Raw genomic sequence first — 12129 nt, 5'->3', positions numbered from 1 at the left:
GAGCAATGGAGACCCCCTCAGAACAGACAAATAATACTAGAGATCCCTTAGCAGTCTAAAAATACCAGAGACCTAATAGTAATACTGCACACTATCAGAGCAGACAAATACTGTAGACCACATAGCAGACTAACAATACTGGAGACCCCCCCCCCCCCCCCGAGCAGGCACAAAAAACTGGAGCCCCACAACAACGGGGACCCCAGAGCATAAAACTACTTTTACTCCCACAGAAGACAAATACTGGAGACCCCATAGCAGACAAAAATAAATGAATCTTCTCCTTTCCAGACTCCTCTTAAGCTCCCTGCCCCACTCCTCCATGTGCCGCTCTGTGTCCCGTGCTGGTTGTATGGACTGGCATTAGGGCCCAGAGCAGAGCTGTACCAGAAGCAGGAGAGGATCCGAGAGCAGTACAGTAAGGACTTTCTTCGGAAGGAGAAGACTGGGGAGCAATGAGGACTTTTTAGCTGCAATTATCCCTACCCAGGCTTTTGTACTGATGAATGCTTCCATCTAGAAGTCGCACTAACATTTTTCTAGAAGATTTATAATACTCTTTTTACAAGATCTGTGCTCAAGTCATCTGACCTTCTTTTGGCCGGCACACTGCTGCAGTGAATACAACGGCCTGCATCGGACTATTTTTGAAGAGTAAACCTGCCTGTACAAGTGTAATAGACTCTTGTACAGGCGTTATTGCAATCTCTGTTTCCATCAGTTATTGAAGTGCTCATTGTGCACCCCTGTTCCATACTTTTAGTTGAGATGAATGTGTTTTGCACTTTATGTACATACTCAGTAGTCAAGAAAGGACTGTGGAATCTGAGTCGTGACCATTTTCGTGGAGCTGGATTCGGGGATTAAGTTAGTAAAATTGAGTAGCTGGAGTCGGAAGTTTGGCTTACTGATTTAACAGCCATGCAATAAACCCATCCTGGATTAGAATTGTTTAGGATACTACCACCTCATACAGAACTACAGAAAATAACAAATTGATAGGGCAACAAGTTTATGCCTAAGCTTAAGCGGTATAAATGTTTAATTCATCACAACTCTCAAAGTAAAATGTAGGAACAAACAAACAAAATATGCAAAATGTTATTCCTCGAGCATTTCACTGCAATAATCTATGCATAATAATGCAAAGAAGAGCAAGCAGATATTATTTAGCAGCTGGAAGTAGAATCTGATATAGAAGTTCTCATTTAATAGGATAGGAGTTGCCGCTGCTAAGCAGATGCTTCCCTCCTTGGCTCTCTTCTGGTTTCCCGCAGCTGCATACTGCACACAGTTAATAGCCAATATAGCAGGAGCGCATTGACAAGGCTGCCCTGGAACTCATATTCTCTCCAGCACACTTCATCTCTCTGCCTGCTATATGCTTTAGTTTAATTGTAATGGTAAGATTCATGAAGCCTGGAGAATATTATTCTAGGGGATGAGTAGACAAAACAGATGAAAGATGACTGGGACAGGATAGCAAGAAATAATACAATTCTAAAGAGGATAACGGGTATGGCGGTGGGTAGGTTACCCTGATACTTACCACCTATGCAAACTGTGCTACTCTTTGCAGTCATTAAATTATGCTTAAAGAGTTTCACTATAGAGCAGTTCTCCCCCAATAACATTGGGAATTCCTTTATTAAAGGGGTTGTCCTACTGTTGGGGAGGGAATTAAAAAAAACAACAACGCTGTACTCACCTCCTCCGTTGCTCCCGGTATCCTGTGCTGCTGTCTCTTCAGGCCTTGTCCCGGTTTATTTATAGGGGCACTGAAGCTGCGCTTAGTTCAGCTTCTGACAGCCCACGCCAGAAATTTAAAAACAGCTGGACAACCCCTTTAATGGAGATTAGCGTATGGTAATGAATTCTGTAATTTTATATCCGCCGTGCAACACCTGTAACCTGATTTCAGTGTGGAAATGCATAAAATGCAAAAAAGAGGAATGCATACCTGTGTCCTAAGGGAACCGAAAGAGGCACAGTCTAAATAACAGAATACTGTGTGGAGGGTAGCAAGAAAGGAGTAGTATATGGATGGCATTATGGGAACCTGTCAGCAGTTCTGACCACAAAAAGCTGCAGCTTGGAGAGCGGAGTAATCATACCCTCATGTATATAGTTAGCAGGAGCACCTGGTCACCAGGAACCTCATTTTCACTAAAGACAGATTGCAGAAGCCCATCACACCTGCAGTGCAAAAATGCCTCTCTGCCTTTTCTAAGCATTTGCATTACAATATAATTGTGTGTTATAACATACCATGCACCCTGACAAAATCCAGGGGTGGCCACAGGGGCTGGGCTTTGGTTTGGATGCATTTCAAATAACAACATGTGGCTTGTCTGTGTTACTTACTCCTCAGATCTCAGCCCCCACCTTTTTTGCTCCTGTAAAGCTCCTCCCTCCCCCACAGATGTTAGCTCACCAGGCTGTGACCTCTGTGAAGAAGCAGGGTCGGAGGAGCTGTACAGGAGCACAAAGGTGGGGGCTAAGATCTGAGTAGTGAGTAACACAGACAAGTCACATGTTTTTTGAAATGCATCCAAACCAAACCCAACCCCTGTGACTACCCCAGGATTTTGTCAGGGTGCAAGGTAAGTTATAACACACAATTATATTGTAATGCAAATGCTTAGAAAAGGCAGAGAGGCATTTTGCTCTGCAGGTGTGATGGGCTTCTGCAACCTGTCTTTAGTGAAAATTAGGTTCTTGGTGACAGGTTCCCTTCAAAGAAAATCTTCCATCAAAATCAAGCATAATAAAAGCAGGAGCGCTTACTCATAGACCAGGCACTGTGCAGTAGTCCCCTGAGCCCACATTCTGGCTGTTACACTGTGCACCAGTTTATCTCTGGGGGAAATGTTCCTCCATAATGAAATAGCCTGGGTAAGTGCAGCACATAAGGGCTCTTATAACACGCCCATAGTCTTTCTACCCCATTAGCATCATTTTAGAAGTTGATTTTAGAAAGAAGGAGATCACAGATACCACTTATAAGAATAATACCATAGCGACAGTGCCTGGATCTGTGCGTAAGAGTCCCTGGTATATCATGCTATATTTTGAAGGTAGATTTTCTTTAACCCCTAGGCGCACCAGGACGTTATAGTACGTCCCCGGGGCTAGATGCTTAGCGCACGGGGACGTTCTATAACGTCCTGCTTCTGGCACCGGCTCACGAACGGAGCCGGTACCAGAAGCAGCGGCTGTCAGCTGTCTAGTACAGCTGACAGCCTGCGCTAACACCCGCGATCGGAGCCGGCTCCGATCGCGGGTGTTAACCCCTTACACGCCGCGGTCAAACATGACCGCGGCGTGTAAGGGTGTTTGCGCTGTGGATCGGATCCCCCGTGCCGCTTACCGGGGGATCCGATCCACTTCTGGGCAGCTCCGAGGACTGGCATGTGCCCCGGAGCTGCCCGGTCTCCATGGCAGCCAGACCCCTTCCGGGTCTGGCTGCAAACTGTCTGAGCATGCGCAAGCTTGCTCAGACAGTTTACACTGCTCTACAATAAAATAGTATTGTACAGCAGTGTATTGAACTTAAACCAGTGATCAGAGCATCACTGGTTCAAGTTCAAGTATGTAAAAGTAAAAATATGCAAAAACACTTAACACTACACATTATAATAAATAAAAAATAAATACATAAAAATATAAGCCCCTAAAATGTCACTTTCCCATAAAAACACTTAATAAAGTATAAAAAACACAAAAACACAAAAAACCCCGCATATTTGGTATTGCCGCGTCCGTAACAATCTGTATAATAAAACAGAATCATTACTGGACCCGCACGATACACGCCGTAGAAAAAAAAACGCAAAAACATTCCGAAAAAAGATCATTTTTAATTATACCCTATCAAAAAATGCTCTAAAAATTAATTTAAAAAATGTTATGCACTCCAAAATAAGCCCACTAAAAAGAACAACTCTTCTCGCAAAAAATAAGCCCCTAACCAGATTTGTCAGCCGAAAAATAAAAAAGTTATGCATATGAAAAGATGGTGATGCTAAAATGAACAAGATTTTCTCCAAATTGGTTTTTATTCAGTACAATTGAATAAAATACACAAAACCCCACATATTTGGTATCCCTGCGTCTGTAACAATCTGCATAATAAAACAGAATCGTTATTAGATCCGCAAAGTGAACCCCGTAAAAAACAAAACAAAAAAAAGCTCCAGAAAAAAGATCATTTTCAATTAATACCCTATAAAAATGCTCTAAAAAGGGATTTAAAAAATGTTATGCACTCTAAAATAAGACCACTAAAAAGAACAATCCTTCTCGCAAAAAATAAGCCCTTAAACAGATTTGTGAGGCAAAAAATAAAAAAGTTATGCATATGAAAGACGGTGATGCTAAAATTAACAACATTTTTGCCAAATTACTTTTTATGCAGTAAAAATGGGAAAAAAATAAAAAATCTATATAAATGAGGTCTTTTTGTAATCGTGGTGACCCATAGAATAAAAATAATATACTATTTTTATGGTATGGTAAACGGGCAAAAAAAAAAAACCCATAAAAATCATTTCCTCCACCAACAAAGAGTTAATAAAATCTCATCAATTAGCCTATAGATTCCCCCAAATTACGTACCAGAAAAGTGCATCTCATGTGGCAAAAGAAATAAGCCCCTATAGGTCCACATTAAAAAAAAGAAAAAAATTATAGCCTGTACAATGTGACATAGAAAATCTGCTCTGGATGGCGCCTCCTTCCCTTCTATGCCCGGCCGTGCGCCCATACAGCAGGTTACCAGCACATGTAGAGTATCCGTGTACTCGGGAGAAATTGGGTAACAAACTTTGTGGAGCCTTTATTCATTTAATCCATTGTAAATGTTTAATTTTCCACCCAAAATGGGTGTATTGTGAAAAAATATTACAATTTGCAGACTGCACCTCCATTTTGTTTTAACCCCTATAAAACACGTAAAGCGTTAACAAACTTCTTAAAAGTGGTTTTTCATACGTTGAGGTGTGTAGTTTCCACAATGGGGTAATTTACGAGTCTCACTGTTATTTAGGCCTCTCAGTGTCAATTAGAAGTTGAGCAGGTCCATCTAAATGCGGGTTTTGGTGATTTTACAAAAAATGTGAAAAATGATACCTAAATTCTGAGCCTTATAACATTCTAGTAAAATATGTGGAATCTTAAAAAACCATGCCAACATAAAGCAGACATTTGGGAAATGTAAGTTATGAATTTATTTGGGAGCTATGACTATCTGCATCAAAAGTAGAGAATTTAGAACGTTGAAAATAAAGAATTTTTCCAATTTTTTTCCAAATTTAGTTTTTTTTCATAACTAAACACAAAAGATTTCATCCAAATTTTTAAACTAATTTGAAGTACAATGTGTCACGAGAAAACAATCTCAAAATCCCCTGGATATCTCATAGCGTTCCAAAGCTATAACCACTTATAGTGACACAGGTCAGATTTGAAGAATGGGGCCGCGTCCTTAAGGCCAAAATAGGCTGTGTCCCCTAGGGGTTAAATATGAAAAGCAAAAAGTATCTCAGGTTGCAAGACTCAGCCAGAGGCCTTACAAGAGTTGCACATCTTGATTAAATATTCACTTTTCTTAGTCCTACACACCACACATAAAGTTATGGATAAACAACTTTCCAGGACTCCTACCTCACACTGTCTACTGATTTTTATGGTCTGCCTAGCAACCTCATCTTCCTAGATCTGAAATTCCAAACAAATAACAGAGACACACTTTCCCAATATATGGAGGTCCAATAAATGGAACCCTTATTACAGATTTCTGCTATCTCTAATTGATACACTAGATGGGAATTTAGCCTTTGGGAATAGGAAAATTTGACAATTTCACCGTGTAAATTTTAGTGGACATGTTTTGCTTGCCATCCCTACTTCAAAACTGCCAACTCTTGCTTCTCATCAGGGACTACATACAGGTGTTTGATAAATCACATGGTTTCGGTTTTCCCAGTTGAACAAGAGTTCTTTAGATTATACAAGAATGATTCTGGATCATTCTTAGATTAAGGACTGTTGAAATTCATGTTGGCATTGGTTCACTCATATAAAACCAATACTATAGTACCATATGCAAAGATCCATGCAGAGAATAATGGATCCAAGACATCAGGAGAAAAACTTATTACCATATTATAGGATTCATCAGGATTGCGTTTCCTGTTATTTTCCTAAAAAAACTAGCATAAGGGAAAACAGAAACCTGACAAACCACGGTCTGAATAATCTCTAAGCAATATTGGAGGAAAAAAATAGAAATATAAATGTTTCTCAGCCAAACCACAGAAAAATATACAGAAATCCCAACTTAAAAGCAAAAAATCCCTGCATAATAGCCGAATTCTCATCGAGCCAGGGTCTTATCAGGACAGTTATTTTCCGTCTTCAGGAACATTATGGAGTTAACAGCTGTCATATCACTGTGCAGCAAGCTCCAGAAATCTCGCAGTGATGAATTGTTTGCCCTAGCTAATTCCAGTACGACAAAAAGTAATTCCTTTATTTTCCTAGAACCAGAAATGTCAGAGGTGGGGAAGAGAAGAAGAATACTTTATTGTGTGACTGCTTTTTCTAGTCATGAAATTGTTTCCCGGGTTCACAATTAATACTGATAAAGGCTGGAGCTACGAGGCAAAGTGTGTCCTTCATAGAATCACAAAGAGCCCAATAGGAAAACCTTGAGGTTGCATTGTGGTCTTATTACCAGTGAAGGACTCTAGTGATAAAAAATAGCAGAGTCAAAATCCATGTTTAGTAGGGGAACCCCTGAACAAGAGGTTCTTTGTGGGACCCCTACCAATATCAAGTTGCAGCAAAATGCTAAGCTATTAAGACAAATTAAATGCCAAAGCAATTAGTGAATGTTAATACAGATTTGGGGCTCATGCACATGACAATGTTTTTAGGATGTGTGTGAGCCATGTAGTTAGTACATGTCCCTATTCACTTCTATGGGCTTGTGCACAAGGCCTTTGATTCCGTGCATGAGCCGACTGCCCAAGGTGCAAAAGATAGAGCAGGGCCTATTCCTGACCGTCTTTGCACCCAAGTGGTCTTCTTCAATTGTCATTGGTCCATGGGACTGTTGCTTGCATCTTGTCTAACTGAAAATGTACGCAAGGCGGCTTACTTTGGAAATCTTACCATGAAAAACATTGAACATCTGCCTCAAAATCTAATTCAATAAATCCTATGTGAACCAGGCCTAAGGGTGCGTCTCTGACTGCATTTGGGAACTCACCCTTTTGAAATAACCAATGTTAGAAGATTTTGAGGTTAAAGGAAACCTACCACTTGAAGTGGCAGGTTTCAGAAGAAAACACCGAGCACCAGCTCAGGGTGAGCTGGTGTCGGAGCTTATTTTTGTTAGTGTTTTAAACTGCGGTATCGCGGTTTAAAACACTTTTTAAACTTTATAGCCGGCGCAGGGAGGTACGCGCTCAGCGCTTACCATGCGCGCGGCTCTCCTTCACTTCCTATGTAGCGCCGAGCGCGTACCTCCCTGCGCCGGCTATAAAGTTTAAAAAGTGTTTTAAACCGCGATACCGCAGTTTAAAACACTAACAAAAATAAGCTCTGGCACCAGCTCACCCTGAGCTGGTGCTCTGTGTTTTCTTCTGAAACCTGCCACTTCAAGTGGTAAGTTTCCTTTAAGTCTTAAAAGGACAAACTTTTACCATGCTGAAATAATAGCCCCATTAAGTTATGGTATCTGTGATGAGTTACAGGTTTATGCGCTCCCAGACTCCCCCCCCCCCCCCCCCCCCCCGTGATAAAACCACCTTGGCTATAAGATAATGGAATTAACACCTATCCACTAAGGTAAAAAATTTACTCTGTGTCCCATGTGTGTGTATTCCAAGTCTGTAAACTGGTGGCTATACCAGCCTGGTCATAAATCATATATTTAAATTCCCTGTCAATTAATCTGTGATCAGCATCATCTGATATTCCTAGAGTGTCAAGCATGGATTTTCAGCCTCAGGGAGCCAACAAAATAGACATTAGGCAATTGGCTAAAAGTTTCATGGTGGTGTTTGGTACTGCCAGATTTGTCAACTCATGCTGGGGAATGTGCTGAGCATATCTTCTGCTTAGGAGCCCCCTGCAAGAAAATATAATTTGGAAAAATGTCCCCACCTTGATCCAGGTGTAGCTACGCCCCTCTCACATGACATAGGGGGCAGATTGGGTGGTTACTCAAATGAGCATACCAACACCGACTCATGGTCAGTTTCAGGAGATGCAACAAGTTTTGTAGCGCTGTCCATCCCCGGGGATCTCTTTGCCAATCTAATCAGTAAGAGGTGTGTTTTTCTTTATTTTATTCCTTATTTCATCATTTTTGTAACCTATAAGCATTGTGCCTTTTGCATATTAAATTGTCCTTTATTAAGTTTGCTCCTTGTCACTGTATACAACCCTATACCTTTGGAGAGGTGCATTACCACTAAACCATGTTACCCAGTGAGTATCTGTATGCCAACTGTTAGCTATAAACATTGTGTGTCCAAGTGAACTGTACGGCATCTGTGTGTATGTGTGTGGTCTTGATGTAGGCATCTCGTAAGTAATAATTTTGGTGCCAGTTAGGAAGTTGATGAAATATGTCTGTGACTGTATAGTTGTTCTGTGTAGTAGCATTCTGTAGGCACGTAAGTGGTAAGAGGGTATATAGTGTGGTTGTGCAGCTCATGGGCTCTGCGTGGGTAGTGTCAGAAGTCCTGATGAGTCTATTTTCCCTGACAAAACTGGGTGCTGGGTGCTAGGGGAGTAGAAGTTAGCATAAATACACCATCCTGAGATAGTGGGTGGGGCTTTATGTGCTAAATGTGACGCTCTCTAGCATAGGTGCATCCCATGTCGTCACTCGAGAATGGGAGGTTCGTCACAGTATCATATATCCTTTCTATAATTCCCTTGTTTATGTGAAATCTGGCCCATTTCCTGATAATAAATCGCCTCCAAAGTTGTATACAAATGAGCCGGGAAGAGTTTCTATTAGCTTGAGTAAGTCACTTAGAGGCTTGAAGAGTATCTTGGGCTCTATAATACTTAGAAACATGTTCTGGTGTCATATTAAAGAAGAGAATCTCATCAGGCCTTTTGTTATTTGAGCAGCAGAGACATAAGCAGTTAGAGAGATAGTTCAGATAAAGATCCACCTATAGAATCACAAGCCGAGTGAGATTTGAAAGATGAGATTCTTATCTTTGATATTATACCAGAAGTAAGCGGCTGGATGAGGGCAGGCTCTGCCGGATTTCGTAACATTCCCGCCAATTTTCTGGATTGTAAGTGGACTACATCTAAATCCAGTCTCTTACCAGAATCGATTGTAGCAAGCTGTGAGCCGAATTTATGAGGAAGCCCGCGCCGCGCTCCTCATATAGTAGGGGAGCACAATATGAGTAGGCGCCATAAAAAACGCAGGTCTTGAAAAATGCCGAAAAATTTATGAAACCTAAATAAATGCCTTGAATAGTTTTCATTGACATAAATAAAATATTTCTGATAACAAGAAGCCTTTAGCATGAAAAGCCCCAAAGTATTTCACACTGTAACTGGCTCAGATAGAAAATCGTGTTCCCTGCAAGCAGACAATGCAAGCTGTCAAACCCTCCAATGTTCAGTGTTGTAATAATAACCCAGACACAGCTGTCAGGCTGTCCTATGTGCTACGCATTCAGAAAAACAGACAAACTGTCATCATATCATTATATGAGAAAAAAGGTACCTTGCTACGTTCTCTTCCTGGATCATATGTGCCAGACCAAGTGATGACCTAAAAAACACAATGTAACATGCTTAGAAAACATGACTACAATAACCATCTATATGGCAGCCATAATTGTCCATCCATCTAAACTTTTAGGGCCATAACGTACATTTTAACAGAACTTACTATTTATAATCTTAATAATTGATTAAATGGAGAAGAAAGCCACAACTGATCAGTAGTTCCAACACTGAACAAATTTGTTTGCCCAGAGCACTTAGTGGTCTCACTAGTTCTGTATGGCTGGAAGCTAGAACTACAAACCAGGTGCCATTTACTTTCCATTGGATCCATGGCTGCAGCAACAGTTCCATGAAGGATACATGGAGCAAACTGCTTCTAGCTATGGGCTTTTTCCCCTTCCATTGCAGTACTGAATTACAGGATTCAGTACAGGATAGGTCATCAATGTTAAAAACTTATTTAACTACATATTCAGCTTGTGGAGGCTGCTAGTAGCCCAATGATGTCAGCACCAACTGCAAGTGTTAACCTATTAGGTGGAGCAGTCAGGTTCGACTTAAACAGCAGCATTGGTCCAAGCATTGGTGTGGTGGGCAGAATGAGTGATCGGCATGAGTATTAGGCAACATGTAAAATTTGCAAAAAAAAATATGGCAATACTGTATATTGATTGAGCAATCAGAACAACTACAGTTCAAACTAAAGATGCATAAAAAATAAAAAAAGGAAACATTTTCAAAATTAAAATAAATATACATATAAAAATACAAGTCAACCCACTTTCTCTAGAATCCATATGTGAACAGTTAAAATCATAAAAATCTTAGGTACCTGTGTCCTAAAATGGAAGAAAACATAAAAATGTCCGTAAGGGACATAGTACGGTGCCTACTGCTTAGTTCAGTTTGCTGTCCCACAAAAGTTTTTTGTACATTAAAGAAAAATCTAGTCTGGGAGCCTAGCCACAGGGCATGCAGAAGTAGCAACTACAATTAAGACAAAATATAGTTTGTGATTGACATTCTGCTTACTTGTCCTTTACTGTACAATTGTCTCACAGCTAAAATAAATGCACAAAACCATGCACATGAAGTTCCAGCCTCACGGGGGCTTAGTTTGTTCGCAACCTCAGGTTTTCCTAGGAGTAGCGCTTTTATCTGTAATTGATATATACAAGCCTGTAAAATGACTGATATCAGCGGAATGTACACAGAAGTGGGAGGCATATAATCAATTATCACATTAAAGGGCCACTACGATGTAAACAGATTATAGCGTTAGCTGACACATGCTACAATAGATAACAGGAAGATGGGGAAGAGAGCACATAATTATAGTATCCAGCAGCAGATAATCAGAAAGGAGATGACAGGTATCAGCCAGGGAATAACATGCACTATTTCCATAGTCACACTGGGCCCCATATTAAGTGAATTAACGTTGGTACAGCAACAGCTGTTACTGGAGGCGACTTGTTTAAAATAATCTGTTACCTGCTGTACTTTAAATGTAGATGTAAAAATCCTAAAAATACAGTAAAATCAGACCAAACGAATTTGGACAGAAAACGTCTGTTTTAGATTGGAGTATACATATATATAGGCCTACTCAAAGAAAACAATATACAAAATGCATATGAAGCTGTCCAAAAGAGTCAGCATTGGTATACGTAACCTGTATTGGTAATTTATGAGCAGGAGAGTAGCAATTGGTATAGTTAAAACTATTTCATAGATGGCATAGAATTGGCAATTTCAGCATCTCTAGGTCACGTTACGTAATGCTATGCGACAGTACGAGCTACAGTTTAGGCGATCTTTATCAAGTTTCAGGATAAACATAATAGTGGCCTCTACAAAGGACACTTTACCTCAAGGTAAGAAGATATTAACTGTTCTTGATACTGTTCATAGACTATTTGGGAGCCTGTCCAGGTCTGAAGCCTTTCCATTCTTTGGGGGCTTTATGGTATATGTAGTCTCAGTTACTATTTTCAGCATCTCCGTTATGGTTCTGTCCTTAGAAATTATAGTGCTTCCTTAAATTGTGGGGCTCCTCAGAAGAGGTTCCCCCAAATTCCAATCAGACTAATTCTATTTGGAGGTTACCCATCTATACAAGTTAATTTGAGGTGAGAATGAGAGAAGCAGTTCAGAGGGAGGGAAAACACTTTAAGAGTCACTCCATGGTAATAACATTGGTAATGAGTATTATAAAGGGGCTCAAGAAATTCCTTGTTAAGAGAAAAATGATTAAGAGAAAAATAAACCTTACCACCCACCTTCGTTTTAAAACTTCCCTCTGGAATATCTGCTATCAATTTTTTAGATCACCTAGGTAAGTGATGACGAACC

The 12129-nt window shown here is 40.3% G+C and overlaps 1 protein-coding gene across 3 annotated transcripts in view; it reads right to left on the bottom strand.

Annotated features, from left to right (window-relative positions):
- LOC140119131 (uncharacterized) overlaps positions 1-12129 on the bottom strand; it is a 285030-nt gene that overhangs the window by 42967 nt on the left and 229934 nt on the right. For all 3 annotated transcript variants that reach the window (XM_072137816.1, XM_072137817.1, XM_072137818.1), the window contains one exon: positions 9770-9817. In XM_072137816.1, coding sequence (XP_071993917.1) covers positions 9770-9817 — 48 coding nt within the window. The remainder of the gene's footprint in view (positions 1-9769; positions 9818-12129) is intronic.

The sequence above is a fragment of the Engystomops pustulosus genome, chromosome 2, assembly GCF_040894005.1.
Source record: "Engystomops pustulosus chromosome 2, aEngPut4.maternal, whole genome shotgun sequence".
Classification (NCBI taxonomy): domain Eukaryota; kingdom Metazoa; phylum Chordata; class Amphibia; order Anura; family Leptodactylidae; genus Engystomops; species Engystomops pustulosus.
The sequence above is the reverse complement of the archived record's forward strand: the minus strand, read 5'-3'. Positions and strand labels throughout refer to the sequence as shown.